We start from the raw sequence: 26610 nt of genomic DNA on the forward strand, positions 1-26610 counted from the left end.
ACAGGAGCGGTCCGCCCAAGGGCCGTCATTCCACGCTGCATATGGGCCAGATCATCGTTCCACGGGTTGGGGTTTAACCCCGGCATTCTGGCAAAATTTGCCCATTGGCCTCTATCCATCATCACGGCCTCCTAATCATCCCTATACTGATTGGCTTCATCACTCTGTCTCCTCTCCACCAGTAAGCTGGTGTGTGGTGGCCGTTCTGGCACAATATGGCTGTCGTCGCATGATCCAGGTGGTGCTGCACATTGGTGGTTGTTCGAGAAGATTCTCCCCTTATGTAAAGCGCTTTGAGTGGTAAGAAAAGCGCTATATAAAAATGTAACAAATTCATTATTATTATTTATCTACTGTTATTTTGGCTTGTCTTTTTTATTTTAAGCTTGCACTGCTTGTACTAGAGTTCTCAACGGGTCGGGTCGGGTCGGCCCGACAAACCCGACGGGACCCGCGGGTTCGGGTCGAAAATATAAGCAAATGACTCGGGTCGGGTCGGACCTCGGGCTTAATCTTTTCCGCTCAGTAATTTTTTTTAATTTTTATTAATCACCGCTGCTGTTCACCGTAAAGAAAGTCTGGCTGCTGCGTGCAACGTGCATCATGGAGAGGGGCGGGGGCAGACGCCGCTGCGTGCACGCCTTTAGACTGGAGAAGAAGATGGAGTTGGTGAAAAGTAAACTTGCCGCAGGTGAATTCACCGTCGCTACTACAGCCTATTTATATATTTAAAGTTTATTGTTTCAGTTGTTTGTATTGTTAAAAGGCGTGAACATTAAAGGTTGATTTGAATTCGCGTCTGCTGGTCATGATAATACGTATATGAGAAAAAAAAAATTCAGACGCGACGTCGGGCCGCGGGCCGGGTTCGGGCAGATAATTCATGTTGATGTGTCGGGTTACATCAGGTCCGGGCTTTAAAAGCCACGGGCCGGGTCGGGTCGGGTTGTAATTTTCAGGCCCGTTGAGAACTCTAGCTTGTACTACTCCGATTTTGCTGTAAATGTATAAAGCAAATTGCTGAGTTAGGGCATTTTACCCCTGCTGTGGGGCAAAAATGCCCCCTTAGTACAAATTAAATTTTTTGTTTAAAATCTAATAACATGAAACCTCTGGACATTTTTCATACTTGGTTTATAATTTATGTCATTGTCACTGAAAACTAGGATAACTATTCTAGACACATTAAATTACACAGTCCTGATGGGGGGCGTTTATGGGACTCTATAATGATCTTTAGCTCCCTCTAGTGTCTGAACCTTTCTGGCTTGAGCTGAAAGGTGTTTTCCTCATCTCACACACCAGCTGCTTCTCATTTCTTACATTGTACACCCTCCCATTGTTTTTCTTCCTTTCATCGCAGCTCCTAAGCATGAGGGAAATGACGCTTGTGACATGTTGGCTTGTGGAATTTACAACAGCCTGGAAAAAGCCTGGAAAAAACCTGGAAATAACAGAACTAAAATGTCGGTTGATTAACGTTTTGTTTAGTGGGAGACCTTCACTCCACTGACCTCACAAAACTGCAGTCTTACAATTCAAAACTTTCTTTAAGTCTTGTGACATTTTGACCCATGAGGCGAGGGTAAATAATAACCAGGCGAAAGGCGGCATGCAGCTTTAATCACCACGGCACATTTATATTCAGATTATTCCACATATTAAATAATGTAACAGACCTTCAATGTAAATACCCACAAAGAAAGAAAGACTAAAGGGAACACTGATCAAAAGAATCAGAAGAATGAAGTCTCTTTTTTTTTTACTTGATTTTTAGTTTGAGCCAAAATAACTGGAATACGAATAGCTGGAATATGAAATGCTAAATGTATGTAATTACACTAGTGTTAAATGCACTGCTTAAGATAAAACTCACTGATACTATATTTATTGTGAGGTTAGAGACATTTTTTTGCCAGCAGTTCAAACAATGAACAAGAACACAAACGTAACTTCAGGGCTAGACAAAGCCAAAATAATAAGCAAAAAGTGAACTACCTTACCACAGCAAACAAAATATCCTATCAGGAATTGAAGATCAAAGAAAATACAAAGACTTCCTAACTCCTTAACTAAACATAAGCAGGAGAAAAACCGGTCAAAAATAAATGGCCTTTATAATTCAGAGGATGTCGCCCTTCCGTTCCTCTTTTAAAAAGACGCCCGCACTCTCCGTCCGCAACTACCGAGCGATAGCGGCACCTCCAATAAGGGCAGGAGACCTGTGAGAAACAGGACAGGAGAGAGAATCAAAGGACGAGACAGTGGGGAAAAAAAACAAAGGGAGGGAGAAACACCCACACATGTGCACCGGCACCTATACAGGCCCAGGTATAACAATATCGGGGCGTTTCCTCCATTGCCTCCTCAAAAAAATTGGATGAGAATTATTACAAAAATAAAACAATATAATACTAATATTATATATTAACCCTCTGGAGTCTGAGCGTTTTTTTGGGCCCTGGGGGTGTTCTGACATGCTCTGACATTTGTGCTTTTTTCAGTTGCTTATAAACATATTAATGGCAAAGGTGTAAATTCACTCTATATAGCACAAACAGGACTACAATAATATGTGAGCCACATGTATGTACATGTTTTCATTTTTGAGAGAATAATGTTTATGCGTGGTTATCGAAAAAACTAAAAATTAAAATTTTTGAAATAAGACCACAAAACACATACTAAATATGTGGCAATAAGACTTTTGACTTATGGATGTCGTCGCCTATAGTTTTTTCTTCAAAATTATGTGAAAATAGTCTTGCTTTATCGTTCACATAAAACCATACATTGATTTAAATTGATGTAAAACAGGTTTTGCTTGGAAAGCCAATATGCGAGGGGGCGTGAACGAGGAGGGGTTTACACCTTAGAATACACCCACTCTGCATAATGATGAGCCATTCACTCAGGTGTGACACTGACTGAGCCACAATGCAAGGACAAAAGATATATTTAGAAGAAGACTTATATTGACCATTTAAGATTTTGCTTACATCTATCTTGTAAATATGTTTTGCTATTTTATTAAAATGGTTACAATTACAACAATAATTACAATTTCAACAATATTTCAAGTGTACTCTTTCTTTGTAAAAAAAAATGATTATAGGCCCTACATTTTATCTATGTATTCATTAGTTTGAATATAACCAACATTGGAACAGCTAACATCTTAGTTGATGACTTTATTTTTGACAAAAATCGTATTTTATATATAGAAATGGCTAAACAAAAGCTTATTTGATGTGGCAGTATATTCTACAGTAAAAACTGTACCCAAATCTACTAAACAAAATGTTGTCTTTCATATTTCGTCTGACTGTAACGTTGTTTTCATGAAATATTAGGGCATATTGTTAATTTGCAGTTTAATACGTTGCTTATACAAATAGCCTACATTTTATTTCAACATTCAGTCGATGTTTACTTATCTCAGTATAGCAATACAGTTTGCTAAAACATCATCATTCATTCACACACGCGATTTAAATTTAAACTGTCTTTGCCAGCTGTGGTAAACAGCGCGCATTCATGCCGTTTATTCATTCATAAACAGAAACCCACGTGAAGAAATTCACGTGAGAAGGAAAAAACTTACTTGTATTCCTCAGCTCGCTCCTCGATATACCCGCACTTCTGAGGGACATTTTCGATTAGTATTATTCCTCACAGCGCTGCAAGACGGTGTAAACAATGATCTAAATAAACGTGTGTGTTTTCTCGAGCTGATGGGGGCGTTCACAGGATTGCCTCAGCCATTTGCGTTTGAATAGCGCGCGCTCTCCGTGGGCGGGGCCGATTATAACGTAATGAGATGAGATGAGCTCGACTGGAATCGCTCTCTTTTAATACAGATTTCACAAGATGAGAATAATTGTTTTTTTATATAAATGACTTCATTTAAAAGAAGAGAATTCAAGCTTCATGCCTGTCTGTCTGTATGTCTGTTTGACTGAGTATTCGCTGAGTTATTGTTAATTTTCGGACGCGTTTCAGAATGGACTTCACTGGCAGAGAGAAGGCAGAACTCGCTTCGTGTTTATTTTTCTTTATTTGGCAAAAAGCACAACACTTTGTTTTTATTGTGAGTATACACAAAAATAATACACATTTAACAGAATCGATTGATGTATGAAACTCCTATGGAAAATCAAAGTCAACAGAGTATTTATGAGTTTCTTTTACACTAATAAAAAAAAAGCGAGCTGGTATCGCCGGCGATACCGTAGACCTCAGGGGGTTAATGATATATATTAAGAAAGCAACTTGAACTGACATATCTTAAAATATGTCAGTGCCATTGTTTTTTTAGTTTTTTTTTTATGCCCATCAGTAATGTTTTTTTTTTTTTTTTTTTTTAAGGCATGTTTATAAAAGCTACTTAAATGCCCTAATTGAACTAAGGCCTAATCCTGGTTTACTCTAAGTTCTGTCTGTCAAATCTCCCCATATGATCACAATGTGAGTTCACAGTGAGCTAAACGTGTAAGAGTGCACTCACTGTGTGCTCATATTATGGCCACAATGTGAGTCACCCCAGCTAGAAATGTTATTGGACATGGACTCCAACATCGCTCAGACGTCAAATTTTGGTTGAAAATGAAAATTGGGTTGACGTCTAAACATCTGATGTCAGGCTCCAACTCCACAAACAGCATTACCAGCTTCACTTATTACTAACCAGACTTTATTTCTGTCACATGTGTACAAAAGTCCTTGAGATTAACAGAGGTTTAGATGTTGATGATTTAGTTGGGCAGTTTGACTCTTGGGCCCGGTACAGACAGAAACGGCTTAGCATAAGCCAGGAGTAGGCCTTAATGTGTACTAGTTAAACTGGGGCATTTAAGTACCTTTCATGAACGTGGCTTAAAATAAGCTTAGTTAGTCTGAGACTACAGAGTCCTGGAGTAAATTAAGTAAGCTTAAATGAAAACACCTGGGATAGGCCTGATTAAGTTGAGTATAAGCACATGCCGTTGGGCTCATGGTGCTCATAAAAACCTGGAATGGACCAGAAAACATTATTATCGGTGTACATTTTGACACAAAGCAATGGCAGATGCAAAAAGAATTCGTTCCAAAAACTTCAGTGAGTATGAAAAAACACTACTGAAACAAATTTTGACCAACCATCCAGTTATTGAAAGTAAAATCCACACTACTGCTAGTGAGCAAAAGAAAAGGAGTGCTTGGAATGCAATTTGCAATGAATTTAATGCAAATGAAAATGCAACCACAAGAACAATACAACAACTTCAGGTGAGATTTCTTCATTATTATCATTGCTCATTTCTCATATTCATATTTTTGGGACAATTTATAATGAATGATTTTTGCCTGTATAGACTCTGTGGAAGAACCTTAAACTGGCTTTAAAACGACAGAATGCAGAGATCAGAAGACAGCGATTTACTACTGGTGGTGGACCACCAAATAAAGACAAAACTGATGAATTGAGTGACTTGCTGTCTGGAATAATACAGCACCAGCAACCTCTGGATGGTATACCAGATGATGATCACTTGAACAGTTCAGATGAAGATCTGAGCACAAACGGTATGTTAGAAAGAAATTGATTTCTTCCTTTGGTACATATATTCCACTCTGTCAATTTTTATTCTTCTTTCATTGTAAGGATCATGTGAATTTATTTGTGCCTCTGTTTTTCCCCACAGAAGAAAGGAATCTGAACGGGTTGGAAAAGCCAGAGCACAGTGAGTGTGTGCCTTCCACATCTGCTCCTGCATCCCTGAGAAAAGATGCTGCCACCACCTTTCAGCAGAGAACAAGCAAGATGACCATCCATGAAAAGTTAGCCAGAGAATTTCATGAATGAATGAATGAATGAATGAATGAATGAATGGAGGCATTTATATAGCGCTTTCATGAGGAAAAAATGAAATATCTGAAGGAAGAACATGAAATGAAAATGAGAATTCCACAGGTTGAATTGGATATGAAGTTGGAAGAAAGAGGTATGATCCAAAAACAATACAGTAAGGAGGCAATTGTGATTACCAGCCATGGTGAACAATATGATGTATAAACAATAAAAACAAAAATAAACCTTTTGTCATTTAGATATTCATGACTGAGTGTATTTAAACAACCACAAACTACATTTTCAACCAGTATTGGTTTAGTAATTTTTTTTTATTTTGCTGCACACTATTTTAATTTTGTACAGAACAAAAATTATCAAGGCAAAATAAGGCATAATGAATACATTCCATATTGAAATACATCTCATCTAGCTGAAGTGCTGCAATGTGAAAGCAACTCTGTGTGCAAGTCCTCGTTGGTCACTGGCTGCCTCAGTCATGGGCACATCTGCTTCATCGTCATCTTCCATTGGAGGATCAGGACAGCAGCACTGCTTCAGGTAGTTGTGCAGCACCGCTGTAGCAATGATGACCTTGCAGCATCTCCTTGGCCTGAAGCGAAGTGTATTACGTAAACACTGGAATCGATTTTTCCATATTCCAAACATGCGTTCAACCATGCCTCTTGTTCGGATATGAGCTCTGTTGTATCTTTGCTGCTCAGCTGTTGTGGGATTTATGTATGGAGTGAATAAAAAGTTACTCTGACCATATCCACTGTCACCAAGTAGAAGTCCACTATACTGTCCACTCTGAAACTGAGCACATAATGAAGAGTTGACAAAAATCCTTGAATCGTGAGTTGAACCTTTCCAGCGCGCAACAATGTTTGAAAACTCTAAATTAGGTGTGCATACACCCTGAACGTTGATAGAAAACCAGTTCTTACGGTTCCTGTACTCCTCAGCATCAGGGGTTGATGGACACTTGACAGGAACATGACATCCATCTATACAGCCAAGGACACCTGGGAAGTGCCCATATTCATAGAATTGCACTTTATATTTGGCTTGGTCAGCAGCATCAGGAAACTTTATGTAAAGACTCCTCAGTTCACAAATGGCTCTGCTGACTTTGTGAACTATTCTACACACAGTTGCTTCACTGGCACCACACAAATCACCAGTTTCACGGTGAAAGGTCCCGGACGCAAAAAACCTCAGTGTGAGCAGAACTTGGAGAGAAATGGGTAAAGGCCTTCCTCTCAGAGACAGACAGGAAAGTCTAGGCTCAAGCAAAGATATTATCTCCACTGCATTTTCCTTGGACATACGAAAGCGGTCTTGAAAAGCTGTGTCATCAAAGTAATGTAATGGAACACTCCTATCCACAAGTACTCTGGCTGGCCTCTGTTGTGCATGTTGGTTTTCATTTAGATATTCCAAATATTCCATGCTCCCTCACAAACAGTACTAAGCAGGAGTTAAACCTGCCTCTTTGAAGGATTAATTTAAGATTCAATTTAGTCATAGACTAGCTATAATCCTTCCTCTTGCAATCGGCTTTGTTTAATCCAGAACAGGCTAAATCTTTGACTATTTTAATATATATCTGTGCAAGTCACTTTGAGTTAAGACAGCTCAAGTGGGCAGTTTAGTCTGGGACTAGGCTTAAGCCATGTCTGTGAAACCGGGCCTTGATGTTTTAATGCTAGATTTCTCTGGCTGCTGTAACTGTTAGTTATGGCAAGAACAGTATGAAAATATTTTGATCAAATGATACTTGATGATGATAAACAGTATTCATCAAGTAATGCACTGATCAGCTTCTAGGACATCATGTGTGTTGTTGATTTCAATTAATTGATTATAGTAATATTTCTACATTATATCCAACAGTTTTTAAAAAAACGAAACCTTTCAACTAACAATTTACTCAAACACACTCAAACCTCAAGAATCAACGTGTGAATCTCAATAACGGTGACTTTTTGATTAAAATGCTGCCTGATCTCATTCTGTAGAAGTCCTATATTGTTATTATCATAAAAAATGTATTGCAGAGGATGAAATCAGGCCATTATGATAATCTCTTTATTATCAACAAGTAGCCAACATATTTGATCACTTTTTATCTTGCTATAACAAACACTTTCAGCAGCCAGATTTTTTTCAAAGAGCCCAACTAAAGCAAACACTGCCTCCACAATGACCAAACCAAACTATTACTTTCAAACAAACTTCTTTATAATAATAATAATAATAATAATAATAATACGTTTTATTTATAGCACCTTTCCAGGGCTCAAGGACGCTTGGTGGACAATGCTAACAAACAAAACAACAGTAGGTAGATGAGAGTAAAAGTACAGTAAAGGAGAATTATGTAGATGGGGCAGCAGCAGTATACAATCAGACACAACTAAATGTAATACAACTTAAGAACGGTAACATTCAGAAAATAAGGGAGTTTTGAGCATAGTTTTAAATTCAGAAATAGTATTAACACAGAGTAATCGGGGGAGAGAGTTCCATAGTTTGGGTGCAACAACACTGAATGATCTGCCCCCCATTGAGGCAAGGTGATGCCGAGGGACGACGAGAAGGAGTCAGAGGACCGTAGAGAGCGAGTCGGGGTGTAGAGGTGGAGCAGGTTACAGAGATAGGGGGAGCCAAGCTGTGCAGAGATTTAAAACTGAGCAGGAGGATTTTTAATGTAATACGATAAGCCACTGGAAGCCAAGAAGATCTTTAAATTGGGGTGATATGGGCAGAACGCTTGGTGTGGGTAAGTATTCTAGCAGCAGAGTTTTCAATGTATTGCAATCTGGAAATGGAGCTAGCAGCTAGACCAATTAAAAGGGCATTACAGTAATCAAGACGTGATGTGACAAATGCATGGACACTCAATATTCAATATGATAATTAACTGCACAATTACTAGAAATGTGTACCTTGGATATTATACAATTTGCATACATGAAAAAATTTATTTTAAAGTTTTAAAGTTACAAAAGTTATTCAGTCAAGATCAGTATCTTTAGGAGGATATTTTTAGGAGGCTGTCGCTCGTGCTGAGTGCTCATCTTCATCAGGTTTACTCTCAGTCACACTTTTAGTGTCCTTCTTCACATCTGAAATACATTGCAGATACTTTCTTTTGTCCATTTTAGCTGAAACCAGAGGTGGGTAATCCAGGGGCCAAAGAGTAAAAGTCCTGCCATATGTTTATTCCACCCATAAACTCAGTCAGCTGATTTCACTAGTTCTCTCTCCTGCTGAATTAGCAAATCCAGGTGATTGGAACAAAATACTGAGGAGGACTTTTACTTTCTGAACCTGGACTTCACACCTCTGCATAGCAATGCCACATGTCAGCCAAGAGCAAAGAAATAAACCAGAACTGGACCTTACCGTAGCCAAAAAATCTGTGTATATTAAATATGGAGTAATTTCAGCCTTAGATGAAATCAACTGAAGAGAAAAGAAGACATTAAATCTGTGAAGATCTCAGCAGAGGAGGATTAAACAACTCCACAAACAGCATTACCAGCTTCACTTATTACTAACCAGACTGACTTTATTTCTGTCAGACGTCTACAAAAGTTTTTATTGAGAATTAACAGAGGTTTAACTCTGTGTTTCGTTTGAAATCACCATAACAGTGATTAGTGTTTCCATTAGTTGGGCTCTTAACTCTTATTATATAAAGTCTTCTAACTGATTGTTATAATATTGCTGGATCTCATGTTGCAGTAACACAGGGTTTGTGTTGTGAAAAAAATATTAACGTGACAATATAATTATTAGATTAAAATACCTCAATGAATCAGTCTATTTCATGATGATTATAAATCTATCAACAGGAAACCATCATCACTTGATCTCATTTCACTTTAGCTTTCTTTGCTGCTGCAAATGTGTTTGACAAACACAGTCACAGCCAGAGCCGATCCTGACCTCCCTGGGGCCCTAAGCAAAAAAAAATTAAGGGGCCCTCCTACCTGACTCACACTAAATAAACAATAAGTAAAATTTACTTCTTTTTTTTTATTTCACACGCATATTTTTTAAGTTAATTTCACATATGGAATTAAGTATACGTTACTTAACTAAGTTAGGTGAAAGTATTTTAACTTGGCTAGTAAAAGGTTGGGTAGTATCAATTTAGTTGAAATTTCCTTTGCATTACATTTCACTCAAACAATATAATATTAAATTATACCACACATTTATGGTATGTGCTTTACTTGGGAAATCCATGTACTTTATACTACAGATATTTTTGCGAGACACCATATCTACATGTCAGATGTTAAGCATAATGTGAATGCAGAGACCTCAATACTTGTAGACAATACACAATGTCAATAACATTTGATAGAAAATGAACTCCAAATGTCACAAAATGGCAAGTTACTAATCCTGACAACAAAAGCAAAGATAAAACTGTAAATACAGCTGGAAAACAGTGAAGAATTAACCTTGTTAATTAATCAAGGTTCAGTGCATGATTGGAACCCCAATATCAGAATTTGTATTTTATTACGTAGATATTTACGCTTTTGTTTACTTGCTGAGTAATAATATTATAAAGGTAATATAATAAAGGTAATTCCTGATATCAGAAATAGACAGTGTTACTAGTAAAATATTAAGTATTCACACTTCAAATAGAACAAATTGAATTCTTGAAATCACAAATGCATCCTGTGCTGTGAATGAATAAAAGTAGCTAAAATTGCCACAGCATGTCACTGTGTTTTAAATGATAACAGCAATACTTAATACTTGAAGGTTATTATTTACTGAGGGATGTGCATCCATATTGACCAGTATGTCCAGTCAATCAGCATCTTAATTGCAATATAGACTATAAAGCCAATACATTGTTTTCCATCTGGCATGGCAGAGTTGTAACTTAACCTTGACTTGGAGAGTAGATGATCATTGTCTTGTTTTAAAAGTATGTGTGCCTACGCCTACAATGAGGATTGTCATCCCGCTATTGTAGTTTATTTTGGAAAGTGCGCGTTTCATTTCGTGCACGCGCATATGAACGCATGTTAACGTGCGACGCGGTTATCTTTTCCCAGCTGCAGTTTATAAACAAGCAAACTCAGTCTACCTGATTGCTGTTCCCACAATTCACTCGCATAGTGTTTTTTCCTCTTTCTTCGTGACCAGAAGGATAGTTCCGCTTCATTTTCTCACGTCTCAACGATGTTGTAATCTTTGATTGACGCGCTTTGACACGAGGGGGAGGCGGGGCCTTGAGTAATTTGCGGGGCCCTACGCAGCTTGCGTAGTGTGCGTATAGGGCGGATCGGCTCTGGTCACAGCGGCCAAAAAAGATAAACTATATCAGGGGTCGGCAAGTAACTTTGGCCGCGGGCCAATATTTTTTTTAGCCAGTAGATGGCGGGCCAGCTACACAGAGTAGGCCTATGGATACAAATTAAATACTATATTTAACTACTAAATAGTAATAAAACTAATTAAAAACAGATTACAGCCATTTTAATAAAGGTGTGAATAACAATCATGCCTCATTCGCTTAAAGTCCAACTTTTGAACTTTATTCCTTTTTTTTATTAGGGACTGTTCGTTTTTTATTTAAGGGGCCACCGGAGGAGTTTTGAGATCGGTTGTCAAAAAAGACATGACCCTCCCTTCGCCAGCAATACATTTTTCTATTATCCTCCAAAATGATTGTGAAAAAAGGCATGACCCTCCCCGATAATTTATTGATTAGCCTACTTCTGTACTGGTTTGGCAAAGATGTTCAGATAGCCATTGTTTGTTTGTTTTTTAAAACCATAAACTCTTGCTTTCTCATCTTACTAGGGCTATAACGATAGACCAAACCTACGATTCGGTTCGTATCACGATTTTTGATTTTAGATTTGAAAAAAATCATGTTTTCGGTGCTGATGGTGAACATGTGGGTGGCGCTGCCAACAAAGCATCTAAAAGCTGTCACAAAGAACCGGCAAAAGTAATTATTATGAATATGTCAAATATAGCAAGGAGACATTTTAATTGTTTATTAATAAACAAGTGTTTTCTGTGTCGACTGCAAAGATGAAGTTGAGGATGCGTCGCGATCTTCTCAGAGCGCGCCAGAGAGAAATGCACATTTCATAAGCAGAAAGCAGTCTGTTTTCCTTCGTTTTGAATTGTTCTGTTTAAAAGTAGACATTTCAAGCTTTCTATATATTTCTCAGGTCTGTGAGGCAAGTAGCATACCTTACGCTGAGTTTCGGTTCATTTATGAGACAAGTCCAGTTCACTCGCCCGCGCCTCCGTGTCATGATTATCTATTTTCTACTATATTTACTTCTTAGGCTATTTAAATCCAGATAAAACATTGATTAAAATTAAGATACAATTAATAAAAAAACGAAATTCACTTTAAAGAAAGGCTTTGTGCTTTCTGTTTGAGGTCTCTGTGAAATTTTTAAAGTCGCTTTCAGAGCAGTCTCGCTTTCAGAGTTTTTTACATAAATGCGACCACGAAAAATAAAATAAAAATAATATGTTATGTTCTGTGGAGGCCGATCTTTATTCATCCGGTGGGTATATATCTTTTGGTTTGCACAGTGTAATTTATAGAATTACTAAAAAATATTTTGCCACCTAAAAGTTAAAGATTTTTTGTGTCACGTCACATGTGTATTTCCCTCATATTAAATATAAAACGCATGTGTAGACTGATATTTTTCTAATGTCTTGACTCCTTTCAGACGTTTCAAAATATTGGTATTAAATGCATTTTCTGAGAATTTATATTTCAAGTATTGACTGCAAATGTCACGTCCATAACACTGGAATCGCCCAAGTTTAACGAATTTATCCTCAACTAGTTTTTGTGGTGTAGGTCTACGTATTTATGTTAACTTAAATAAATCTAATAGTAATTTAAAGATGTGGTAGCCCTACATCTTACACATCGTGGAAACAAAATAAGAATGGAAACTAAAATATGGTAGTATGCGCCTCAGTCCCAATACTGTAAAACTCGACGTTCACATCACATGTTAATGCAGTGGTAGAGTTACACTCACAGGACACTGTGCACTTATTCGCAATCACAAAAGTTCATTATTTGCTCGTGCTTTAAAGCTTTGCCGGGTAAACATTTCATTGGCGTTCTGTTCTGACATGATGCACTTTTTCTGAGCGCGTACTGAAGTGCGCGCGCATTGTCAAACAGCGCCAAACTGGATTTTTGTTGGGTCAGACCCATCTGATATCGAAGGGGGGCTGATAACGCGAGATCAACATCGACCTAAATGGAAAAAAAATAGCACCAAACAAGCCACTTTGAAATGTTGCCGTTTTCATGAATATAAAAGTTGGGTGACCCTCCCCCTAGACTAAAAAAAATTGGATGACCCTCCCCTCAACAAAGAATAAAAAGACATGACCCTCCCCTATTTTCCTCCGGTGGCCCCTTCCATAAATACCGAACGGTCCCTTATTATTATTTATTCGGGACACACACATACACACCTAAGGTTTAAGGAGGTCTGCGCAGGACTGTTTTTTTTTTCTCTCGTCCCGCTCCCACAAGGTTCTATTCAGCAACCGCTTAAAATATACTCTGTGTTCACCCGCTTTATTTCCCGACCTGACGGGTCCACAAAATTTAGATCTCGTTTCCAGAATCTCAAATTCAAATGTCTCTAACGGCAAAATAGAGATTAAGTAGCTTATAACAATTATAAATGCTATACGAAAATTGTGTTCGTGTCAATATATTAATATAAATATTATTTTATCATTGTACTGTCAGCAGAGAAAAAAATGTCACAGAAAAAATTTATGAAATATAAATAACAAATTAAATAGGACAAAGCCTATCACTCAAATTTCTAAGCAACATAAACGAAAACCATATTGCCCTACTGACAAATGAAGTAGGCTATTTTCTGCCAAACTATTTCAAACATCCTTGCAAAAAAAGAATGTTGTTGACTGACAATGGTTTCAGTACCAAACAGCTCCTCAGAGCTAGGTGTACAGGCGGTCAGAATGAAGTGCGGATACGCTGTCAAAAGATGGTGGGAGTGGGCTATTGTCAATCAGACCGCCCACTCTGTCCAAAGTATAGGTACACCAGAGTTCCGACCGCCACCGTCTTTATACTTTAAAATGTAATCGCGTGCCGCATGATTCCTTATGGGCGTTTCACACAGTATGCGGCGGTGAAATCATGCGCAGCTACGGCTTTTCTCAAGTTTTATTTTAGTTCAGGAAATAAATAATGGAAAAACAAGTCGACTTCCAAAATAATCCGGCGGGCCAGAAAATATTTCTGGCGGGACAGTTTTAGCCCGTGGGCCGCCTATTGCCAACCCCTGAACTATATAATAAGAGTTAAGAGCCCAACTAATGGAAACACTAATCACTGTTATGGTGACTTCAAATGAAACACATTAGAGTTAAACACCTGTTAATTCTCAATAAAAACTTATGTAGAAGTCTGACAGAAATAAAGTCAGTCTGGTTAGTAATAAGTGAAGCTGGTAATGCTGTTTGTGGAGTTGTTTAATCCTCCTCTGCTGAGATCTTCACAGATTTAATGTCTTCTTTTCTCTTCAGTTGATTTCATCTAAGACTGTGGCTGAAATTACTCCATATTTAATATACACAGTTTTTTTTGGCTACGATAAGGTCCAGTTCTGGTTTATTTCTTTGCTATTGGCTGACATGTGGCATTGCTATGCAGAGGTGTAAAGTCCAGGTTCAGAAAGTAAAAGTCCTCCTCAGTATTTTGTTCCAATCACCTGGATTTGCTAATTCAGCAGGAGAGAGAACTAATTAGTGAAATCAGCTGACTGAGTTTATGGGTGGAATAAACATATGGCAGGACTTCGAGCTTTAATCGAGCTTTAAAACTTGTTAATGATGCCTCAGGCCATCCTGCAGGGGCCTTCTTTGAGATGCTTCCCCCAGGGAGAAGGTATCGCTCTGTTAAATGTTCTACTGATCGCCATTTAAATAGTTTCTTTCCCCAAGCTGTAATCATTTTAAACAAAGCCCTTTAAATTAGGCACTTTAAATGTATGTGTGGTTTTTATTGTACAGCATTTTACTATTGAGTTTCTATGCGGCACCTACTTGTCTGTTTTATGTTATGTCCTCTTATGTGTTTGACATTGTACCTTGAGCTTCTTGCACATCTTTTCCAATGTGGTTTTACACTGCAAATGGCTAATAAAGTGAACTGTGAACTGTGAACTACAGAAAAAAATTGACCCCTGGATTACCCACCTCTGGCTGAAACTGAATCGCTGATATCATGACTGATATTTGCGTGGCGGAAACTGTGGTCAGATAAAAGCATGCACCTTTAAATTTTACAGGATGTATATTTTTTTCACATGCCTTGTACCCACCTACCAAAGCATCATTTATCATGCATATATAGTAAACAATTTGTTTGTGAAAATGAATACAAAAATGAAACTAAGGGGGCACAAATCAGATCTGAGGGGGCAAAGCTCCTTTTTGCCCCATCGTGGTGCCGGGCCTGATAATCAAGCATCAGGTACACCGAAGTAAATGTAAGAATGAAATATGAAAATGTGTTTGTAATAATGGTAATTGAACATTTTATTATATTAACATTATGTTGACCATTTAAAGAGAAAGCAATTAAATAAATAAAAAAAGTTTCACAGACACTCAATATCAGCATAATATGGTGAATTATTGTAGTCTGGAACACTTTAGACTTCTGGGGCCGTATTCACAAAACATTTTATCTTAGCATTAAGAGTTCTCCTAATTATCAGAAAATGTTCTTAGGTAAGAGTTTAATCTTAAATCTTATTCGCAAAGCTGCTGAGACCAACTTTTACTAAGGAACAGAGTGAAGTCTTAAGCTAAGAGAAAGGGTTGACCTTGTTGCTATGGATGATGTAATTACGCTTACTAACTATGCAAACAGTGATTGGCTGATGGGGGAGGAGTGGGCTAGTGTCACTAATTTAACTAGTATGTTCAGCTAATTGTCAGTCTCTTGCATGTCTGCATGGCAAGTGACAAATTAAGTTTTATTAAGCACGTTCAAATGGTCAATATAATCACAGCTCGAGAGGAGGCATATATATACACAGCCAACTCACCTATACTTACCTCAACAGTGTTCTGCATCCCCCCCACCCCCACCCCTACCCCTGTTCCTCACACTCTCTGCAGCTTCTTAAAGTGTCCTAAAGTTTCTCCTAAACTGACAAGTTTAGAGCTTCTTTTAGCCTTAGCATGTTTTGTGAGTACGGACCCTGCTGTTTACTCATTACAACAGCTAGAATAAGATCATATTGACATAGAGCTGCTTGTGATGGAGCAAGACATGATGAACACATCAGAGATTTGGTGTGCTACATTAGCCACTGTCCCGGATTACCCAGTTCACCCCATGTTATACGTTTATTAAAGCAATACATTGTTTTTGACAGTTTTACATGTTTTACATTTGTGGTTTTGTATGTTATAGAAAATTATTAAATTAAATTGATATCATGAAAGCAGTTTAAATAAAATTAAAGCTACACTGTGTAATTTTTTAAGTTGATTCTTAGCAAAAAACACTTTGTTCTTTCAAAATGATATGTGCTCATTAATGTGTAATTACTTCTACCAACTAATGAAGTATTCTCGTAAGCGTAGAATCTGCCATTTAGAATACATACGAGCTAGTCGCTCGAATGACGGCAGCCATGTTGCTCCTCCATCTTGAAAATACATTAGCCAAAGAGGAACATACCTGGAAATTCAAGCTTTGCCTTTCGCGTTTTTACACTCAGTGGCACCGTGACGAATGTGAGAGGGAGATTACTCGCGACTGCCGGCTGATTTGAAATAATACGGAGTAGGAGTTAAAACGCCCTCGGAATGGGAGGGGCTAGAAAGTAATATTCAGTTGGTAGTCATAAACAATTTCACCGCTAGATGGGAGAAAATCCTACACAGTGTAGCTTTAAATTAGGACCTCATTCAGAAATTTTACTATCACAAAAAGATTGATTCTGTAAAATAATAAAAAATAAATAAAATAAAAAACATGACAATACCCAATTCCTTACCAAATACCTATTTCTCACAAATCCCTTTCCTCTTCTCAGAGCATGGAAGATCATTCCAGTTCTGGATGGAGTCTAAAGGCATCAGTTCAACACAGTCCTCATTGCGACCTGCATTATTTGGCTCATCTTCGAACCAAAACCTGAATAACATGTGGCAACAAGAGTAAATTTAGAGCACTGTAAAATCCAACAGTCATTCTAACTAACACTTTTTAGTTAACTTTACTTAATGTCTTAACTTAATTGTAAAACTCTTCTAATCTGTACTATTCACATGCTATGCTTTTTTATTCAGAAAACCCAAGTTAAGATTAACTGATTGGTTTGAGTGCCATTTTGTCAAGCAAAAGAAAAAAAAGAAAAATCTTTTTTTGAGGTGGGGCATTTCTTAATAGACTTTTCACTAATTTCCTCCACCTCTCCACCTCTTTCTCTATTTGCATTCACTGATTTCTCAAAGTTATCCTGAATTTTGAATTGTCAATACATCTGAAAAATTTGAGAGAGTATCACATAAGCTGACTTCATAAATTGATGTTGATTTTCAAATGTTTTTGTTTGAACTCATCATTACGGTGATCAGTGTTCCCTTTGGTTGGGTACTTGAACCTTCCTTTATATTATTGTAATTTACTTCCAACTGATGCACCGATGCAACAATAAATCGCTGTTATTTGATTTCAAAGTAAAGGAAGTAATAAATATATAATACATACAATTAATTAAAACATAACCATATTTCTTCACAAACTATGATATTTTAAAGTTTTATTGCTAACACTTATTGTCATAAACATGCTGTGAAACTATTAATTGGATTGATATAATCCATCTATATTTGTGAGAATATCTTGCAATTGATCATGCTTGAGTCACACACAGACTTCAACACTCAGCATTCAACACAACAACACAACAATTACATTTTATTTAAAATGTACCCTCAATAAAAGTACCCTCAATAATTTTTTAGTTACTAGAACTCTTGTGTAAGTGAACTAAGCATTTGTCAGTAAAATATGCTATTCCTATTTTGCTTTCCTTGTTTTGTTTTTTTAAGGCAATCAGTTTGCATGCTTTTTTAAGTCTAATTAGACTTTACATTTACATTTATGCATTTGGCAGACGCTTTTATCCAAAGCAACATACATTGCGTTATCCTATACATTTATACATAGGTATGTGCAATCCCCTGGGATCGAACCCACAACCTTGCGTTGTTAACGCAATGCTCTTACCACTGAGCTACAGGAAAGCTTTACATTGTAAAGGCAGCTAGAGGACAAATAATGGAGAGAAGAGTTGTGTTTTGCAAAAAAAAATCTTTGGTTTTGGTATTTATTGAACAGTTGGGTCTTCGGTTATTTTTAGAGGTTGTGATGGTCTCATGTTTAAAATACTTTCACAGTGATTGTCAGTGAGTGTTTCATCGCTTACCCTTTTTCCAATGTTGAATTATCCACCCATTTCATTGTCCCCTTGTTCTCAGTCTTAGACAAACCAATCCACACTCTCTCCTTGATGAATGAAGTTATGTGTTTCTGTGTGAATAAAAACAAGAATAAGTGTGATCCCTCTCATTGCCCAGCCAGCAGAGCCATGTGGGGCCCAAATGGGTTTGACCTGGGCTATCTAACTGGGACCCAGACAGTTTTGCACCCAGTTTCCATGTAGGCCCCACATGGATTTGCCCAGATGAAATGAACACTGCTTAGTGTGCACACTACAGGCTGTTTAATGTACCACTTAATCAGTGTTGGAGGTAATGAGATAATTAAGTGATTGAATAATGATTTTGTATTAGTGAAGAACACCTGCTGTTAACAAGCAGAATCACTGAAGGAAAGAGAAACACAAGAACTACTTCCAGCCACTGCCTTGGATGAAATCAACTGAAGATAAAATATTTTACTGAAGATAAAAAGAATTTTACTCGCACACAGACATCAAGAATCAGCATATGAATCTCAACAATGGTGACATGCTTCAATGGTGCAATGCATTCTGGGAGCCATGGATAAGTTTTGTATGATGCACTCAGATTGCATTGCACTATGAAACATGTCACCATTGTTGAGATTCATATGCTGATTCTTGATGTCTGTGTGCGAGTAAAATTCACAGGAGCTCAAAATATGTAAATGATGTGTTAAAAATCGTGTGATGTTCTGATCAAATTCTATTATTCTCTTGCTGTAGAATCACAACAATAAAACAGAATTAATAACATACTATCCGTATAAACCTCCCACATAATATCAATGAGTTATGCCAATATATAATGATGAGTATATTCTTATCATCAATCAGCTTACAGCATCTGATTATATTTTCTCTTGCTGTTCTCGCCATAACAAACAGACACAGCTGCCTGAGAAAAACTAATGTTAAAAAGTCAAGAGACTGACTAAAGCACACACTGATCGCCACAATGGTAACATCAAATCAAACTATTACTTTCAAATAAATAATCAACATCTTAACCTCTGTTAATTCTCAATAAGAATTTCTGAAGACGTCTGACAGAAATAAAGTCAGTCTGGTTAGTAATAAGTGAAGCTGGTAATGCTGTTTGTGGAGTTGTTTAATCAGATCTTGAGAGATTGAATGTATTTTATCTTCAGTTGATTTCATCCAAGGCTGTGGCTGGAAGTAGTTCTTGTGTTTCTCTTTCCTTCAGTGATTCTGCTTGTTAACAGCAGGTGTTCTTCACTAATACAAAATCATTATTCAATCACTTAATTATCTCATTACCTCCAACACTGATTAAGTGTTACATTAAACAGCCTGTAGTGTGCACACTAAGCAGTGTTCATTTCATCTGGGCAAATCCATGTGGGGCCTACATGGAAACTGGGTGCAAAACTGTCTGGGTCCCAGTTAGATAGCCCAAGTCAAACCCATTTGGGCCCCACATGGCTCTGCTGGCTGGGTGATTAACAGTCACTCACACAAACTCACCTGTCTCTCTTCAGTGTTGATAATGACCAGATCACCACCATGATCCCTGCAGTACTGCCTGCTCTCAGACCAGCTCGACTCATTGGATTTGAACAAACATACAGGCCCACGCGGATTTCCTAACAGAAACTCCCATTTTAAAAACTCTATAGATAGAAATAAAGAAAAGGATGAAAAAGAATTAAAAACAGATTCATACTGACCTTGTTTGGATTTTTCCTTCTTTAGTTCTTCACTCAAAGATGTGACGTTGCTTTCTAACTCCAGTTTCGTCTGATTCAACTGGTCTTTCTCAGCAGTGAGATCTTTGACTCTGGTCTCCAAATGGCTTTTCTCAGCAGTGAAATCATTGGCTCTAGTCTCCAGCTCCAGTTTCTTCTGACTCAAAGAATCAAAACTTCTCTGTAACTGGCCTTTCTCAGCATTGAGATCATTGACTCTGGTCTCCAAATGGCTTTTCTCAGCAGTGAAATCATTGGCTCTGGTCTCCAACTGGCTTTTCTCAGTGGTTAGATCTTTGACTCTTGTTTCCAACTGGCTTTTCTCAGCAGTGAGATATTTGACTCTGGTCTCCAGCTCCTGACTCAAAGAGTGGGAACTGTTCTGTGACTGGCCTTTCTCAGCAGTGGGATATTTTATTCTGGTCTCTAGTTCCAGTTCCTTCTGACTCAAACAGTTGAAGTTGTTCTTCAGTTGGTCTTTTTCAGTCATTCAGTCCCTCCAGAAAAACGCGATTATGCGATCGCATGATTCCATGCATAATCAGCCAAAGTCCGCATATTTATGTGGGGGACGCATTTTTTCAAATACGCCGCACTTTCCCCGCATAAATTGCAGATTTCCGTGCACAAAATATGCGGGCTTTCATGATTTCATAATCCCTGCATTTTCGGTGCAAAAAGTCACATATATCTTAGCAGAAAGTTTTACATTTACTTCACACAAGCGCAGTTATTTCCCCTGTTGCCATGGGAACGTTATGAAGTGACGTAATTACGCGACATTATTGAAAAGCTGCAAACCCCGATGAAACCATGATGAAGCCCGCAAATCGTTCTCATTTGCCAACAAACATAAGCGCAAAAGACCGCGCTAAGCAGTTTCCCAGTGTGTTACATGACAGTGGGGGCAAATTATTTTGCACTCCGTGCAACTGCGTGTTGGACCACAGGCGGAAGTCTACGCTGGACAACCACTTTGCCACCGCCAAACATTTGAGGATGGTTAAAGCAGCAGCGGAATCAGCCAAGAAGAAGCAGCTCACCTACACCGAGGCGTCAACTTCCAAAACAGTTGCTAGGGCTGAAAGAATCAAGGTCAGTAGCCTATAAGATTAAAGCTTGTAAAATTATGAAATTATTACTAACAGTAGTGTAATTTCCCATGCAAGATGATTGATTTTGGCATGAAAGAATTTTTTATTTGCAGAAACACTACTGTTCTGTGAAAGGCTTACTGTAAATGATTCAGTTTTATACTGCAGTTTTCTGTAGGTTACACTGGACTTTGTGTGTGTGTGTGTGTGTGTGTGTGTGTGTGTGTGTGTGTGTGTGTGTGTGTGTGTGTGTGTGTGTGTGTGTGTGTGTGTGTGTAAATGATTCGGTTTTATACTGCAGTTTTCTGTAGGTTACACTGGACTGTGTGTGTGTGTGTGTGTGTGTGTGTGTGTGTGTGTGTAAATGATTCGGTTTTATACTGCAGTTTTCTGTAGGTTACACTGGACTGTGTGTGTGTGTGTGTGTGTGTGTGTGTGTGTGTGTGTGTGTGTGTGTGTGTGTGTACATAATACAGCCTAATGATACAAAAGTATTTTTCTGTTTGTTCTAGATTTGTGAAAGCTGGGTTGCCACCTGCACTGCCATCAACATCCCACTGTCTAAGAGTGACCACCCTGTACTGAGGAAATTTCTGAATGAAAAAGTAATCAATGGCGGCGCCATTCCAGGGTTTCACCAGCTTCAAGAGATGTATTTGGGAGCAGTATATGAGAGGGAAAAAGAGGACCTTAAGACACTTCTTGCCAGAAAACCTCTTGCTGTGATTTTCGATGAGACTCCAGATGTTGAGGGGAGATGTGTCCTGAATATCCTCCTTGCACCACTTGAGAAGGATCATTCTGGGAGGATCTTGGCCTACCTTGCAGATACTGTTTTCCTTGAGCAATGCAATCATTCCACTGTATCCATGGCTGTCGTAAGGTGCCTTCAAGAATACAGCATTAACAACGAGGATGTGATTGTGTTCGACACTGATAATGCAGCCTACATGAAGAAGGCATTCACAGCAGCTCTGCAGTCGTTGTTCCCCAACTCAATACACATCACATGCATGGCACACATAATGAATCTCATTGGCAATGCCTTCCGCAAACCTTTTGTTCAGTTGAACAGCTTCATGTTAAGTTTCTCCCAGATGTTCTTCAATGCTGGATCACGGAAGAGAAGATACCTCTGCTTCATGACAAACAAGCTGCCAGAAAAAAAGGCGATCATGCCTCCAAACCCCTGTGCAACACGCTGGAACTCCTGGTTCTCTGCAGTGCAGTACCACGCACAGCACTTTGGACTGTACAAGGAGTTCATAGAGCTGGAAATCGAGGTAAAAACTTCCTTCAAATAATTCCTCAATACAATTAACACTTCATTTTCTTCATCTGTTAACCCCATTTGCACATACAAACATGAATAGTTTAGTAATATCAAAGTAAAAAATTTAATGGCATTGAACATATTGTATGTTTGACCTAATTCCTTTCTTTCTATTTGTGTTTTTATTAATAGGTGTGTAGCAGAAGTGCTCCACAGTCTGTGGAGAGACTCCACGAGATGCTTCAAGACCACGACCTAGCTCAGTCCCTGAATGTCCAGATCAACATCATGGCTGACAAGTGCAAACGCTTCCTAAGTCTTCTCGATATCTTCCAGAGCAGACGTCCTGTGACCACAAAGATCTTCAATTATCTGGAGGATCTGCAGGTGGTCTTTGCTGCCAACAAAGAGCTGCAGTATGAGGCGTGTGCCGAATACTTTGAAGGGTTTAACTTACCTCACACCACAAAGACACAGATCCTCTGCACAGTTGGTCAGGCATATGAAAACGCTGAAGAAAAGCTCAGCAAGTATATGTCACATGGGCAGCCGGCCATTGAGTTTCTCCAGGAGGTCAGGGTGTTTGACCCTCGCCACATCGCATTCCTAGATGACTCTGTAGCAAGCTACAAGGCCATTCCAGGTTTCACTGAAGTGCAGGGTGATGAATTTGATTCTTACTTCAAGACTCTTGGTCCAGCAGCACTCAGAGCTGCACCATCCGGCGTGGTGGATTTGGATGTGTTTTGGGATGGCCTACAGGAGAGACTTCCTGTGCTGAGTTCCTTGGCCAAGCGGTACAAAGATGCTGTCTCAAACTCAGCTGATGCTGAACGCAGCAACAGCATCTACAAACTGGTGTTGTCTAACCGAAGAAGATCAACTACCAACCAAAACCTCAAAGCCTTGGTCTTCCTTTACCATAACCAACGAGTCCGCAGTGGAGCATTTGAGAGGGAGGAGATGGTGGAGGAGATGGTGGAGGGGGAGGAGATGGAGGAGATGGACGTTGAGGGAGAGGGGATGGAGGATGAGGATGGCGAATGATTGGCCAGTGTTAGAGGCTACGTAGTTAGTTTTATTCAGGAGTTTATGCAACTTTACAGTTGTAAGATTGCACTTTTTTGTTAGTAGTATGTAAATTTACGTTACTGTAAGACTGTACTGTTACTGTACTGTACTGTTACTGTATTGCTTACATTACTGTGGATTGGAAGCACTTATTTTAACAAGATGTCTGTTTTGTTCAACTACCTCTGTAAAACAGGAAGCACATTTTATTTTTTTATTTTTTATTTATTCATTTTTAAGCTCCAGAACTTGTTCGACTCAATGTTTTGTAAGTTTGAGCCATGTGTTTATTAAGGTCTGAAATAAAACAAGATGAGAACTTAAATATTCCCAGCACTTTATGCGATGTAGTATGCTTGCTCATAGGAAGTAATAAGAAATGACTCTTTACATTAAAGTAGTAGCCTAGTGAGAACAGGGTGTTGGGGGAATCACTTTTTTCTCTCTTTTTCATCAAACCGCAGTTTTTGCACGTTCCCGCAGTTTTTGCAAGTTCCCGCAATTTTTGCAAGTTCCCGCAATTTTTGCAAGTTCCCGCAATTTTTGCAAGTTCCCGCAATTTCATCGCATAAAATTGCATAAATATCCCGCATATTCAATCGCATTTTTTAAGAAAACGTGCCGCATAATCAAGGATTTTTGCCCGCAACAATCACAAAAAAACGCCGCGTTTTTCTGGAGGGACTGGTCATTAGATCAGTGTTATTGTCCTGTAAGCTGATGATAGTGTGATTGAACTCTTCAACTGTGTTCTTGTAACTCTTTAACAGGTCTCTCTCTGCTGTGATGGTGCTGCAGTGTATGTGCTGAAGTGTGATGAAGACCAGCAGAAGAACACAAATGAGTCCGAGACACACTGTCATCAACACCAAACACCTGCGTCCTCCTGACAAACAGAGAAAACACACACAGATATCAATTAACAACCATTCACATATTATGCATATACATTTATAATATATTACTTTTGTTACCATTGTTGTGTTTTGCATGCTGAATGTTAATGTCTATGTGTAACTCAACCATGACCAATTACAAGATATTGTCACAAATCTTGCAAAAAATATAGAGAGATTATATCAACCCATTTAAAACTTTCACAAGGTGTTTATGACGTAAGTGTTGAAAAAAGATTAATAACAAAACTAGTTAATTATTTAGTTTTGTCACCATTTAAAAGCCATCTATTTATTATTTCCCTTCCCTTGAAATCAAAAACAGGTGATTTCTTGTTGCATTGCTGCATCAATTGGAAGTGAATTACAATAACATAAATGAAGGTCCAAGTGACCAACCAAAGGGAACACTGATTGTCATAATGGTGAGTTCAAATAAAATATATTTGTCCTAAAATATTTTAGGAAAATCAACATCAATTGATGAAGTCAGGTCATGTAACGTTCTCTCAAAATTTTCAGTTGTATTGACAATTCAACATTCAAGATGACTTTGGGAAATGAGTGAATGCAACTAAAGAAAGATAACTGCAGAAGTTGAGGAAATGAGTGAATGCAACTAAAGAAAGATAACTGCAGAAGTTGAGGAAATGAGTGAAAAGTCTATTAAGAATTACCATTTAAGCCTTGTTTATACTTTCGCCTGACTCCGCAGCACGAGTCTCCACAGACTGCGCGCACACTTCCCCGGACGGACGAGGCATTTATACTTGACGCACTCGCCGTTGTACTATTCTTTGAAACGATAGGGGGCGACTCGAGTAATTGTCCTCTAAACCATCAGGAATCAGCGGTGAGAAGAAGAAAGCTATACACACGTGACAATGTTTATTTTAGTACACCACCACCAATACCACACTACAAAAAGAATCGTGTAAAATCCAGTAAACCCTGAGATTATTACTCGTGACAATAAAACAAAATATATGGATATGAGAATGTGTATACAATATAACTAAATTAACAATCTCTTACATATTTTCTAATTTCACTAAATATTTCATTAAATTTCGTGAACATTTTTATTAAACATGGACCTTTATGTTCATTAAAAATACGTTTTATGCTATTGTATGCTATTTTTTTTAATGAAAGCAACTAATTTAGACGTGCAAACTGGGTGCCGGTGTGGTGAGAAGTTCGAGCTCGGACAGATTCGGCTCGAAGTCGTTCATCTTCGAATGCGGCGCCGCGCGCGCTGTTACAAAAAAAGCCGCGCACACCACCAAGCAAAATGGGGTCTTGTGCACCCAACGCGCACGACCGCCCACACCGCAATGACGTCATTTTTGCCGCACGCACCTTCGCGCTCGTGCGGACGCGTCGAGTATAAACCTAGCTTAAGTCTATAAATTTTTTTTTTTTTTTTTTTTTTTGCCTGACAAAATTGCACTCAAACCAATCAATCTTAACTGAATAACCAAAGCATAGTATGTGAATAATAAAGATTACTAGATTTTTACAATTAAGTTAAGACATTAAGTAAAGTTAACTAAAAAGTGTTAGTTAGAACAACTGTTGGATTTTTCAGAGGAAAAAAGGAATAATTGACATTTTATGTAACAGTTTTCAGTTCCTCAAACATTATTGCGCCATTACCAACTCCATCTCTACGTCAGAATAACATTTCTACTTACTGCACATTGGAGCTTTTTCTTCATCCTGCCAGAGACTCTCTGTTTGTGGTCCAGTTGTGCCTTCGGTAACTCTATTTACAATATACCTGCCTGATTTCATTATTTGCTCTAACTCACAGTCTTACAATACAGTAGTCTATGTGTTCACAGATGAGCTGCGGTCTGAACTGTAAGACTGTGTTTCCTGCTAAGAAAGAACATGAAATCAAACATCCTGCATTAAACAATAAAAATCATTAATCTGGAGATTAGAAGAAAGAGTATAAGGACCGCCTTGCTCAGACTTCTCTCCTCTCCCCCTATGAGCCTCCTCCTCTCCCTACTTCCCTCCTTTCACCCTGACTCAAGTCACTGAAAGTTCACTAAGAATGTCAATATAAAACACATGATGTATCTTGTAAATATATTGTCGTTTCCCATTCAAATTTGATGTAAGTCTCAGTGCATTTGGTAAAATGGTCACTTACAGTC

At 38.3% G+C, this 26610-nt stretch overlaps 3 protein-coding genes across 3 annotated transcripts in view; 1 reads left to right on the forward strand and 2 right to left on the reverse strand.

Moving 5' to 3' along the window:
- LOC309493832 (CD209 antigen-like protein 2) overlaps positions 1-26610 on the forward strand; it is a 161701-nt gene that overhangs the window by 10861 nt on the left and 124230 nt on the right. The gene's annotated exons all lie outside the window — the stretch shown is intronic.
- On the reverse strand, positions 1923-20598 carry LOC309494713 (uncharacterized protein; the record flags this gene model as incomplete). The annotated part of the gene is made up of 6 exons (XM_082164124.1): positions 1923-2222; positions 16927-17066; positions 18364-18467; positions 19888-20006; positions 20091-20203; positions 20246-20598. 5 exons carry the CDS (start codon positions 20596-20598, stop codon positions 16934-16936), a joined length of 822 nt encoding a protein of 273 aa, XP_082020250.1. The 3' UTR covers positions 1923-2222; positions 16927-16933.
- LOC309495853 (putative nuclease HARBI1) lies at positions 6205-7997 on the reverse strand. Its single transcript, XM_082165716.1, has one exon. The coding sequence runs from the start codon at positions 7283-7285 to the stop codon at positions 6260-6262; it is 1026 nt and encodes a 341-aa protein (XP_082021842.1). The 5' UTR covers positions 7286-7997; the 3' UTR covers positions 6205-6259.

Source organism: Leuciscus leuciscus, assembly GCF_965113295.1.
Source record: "Leuciscus leuciscus genome assembly, chromosome: 3".
Classification (NCBI taxonomy): Eukaryota; Metazoa; Chordata; class Actinopteri; order Cypriniformes; family Leuciscidae; genus Leuciscus; species Leuciscus leuciscus.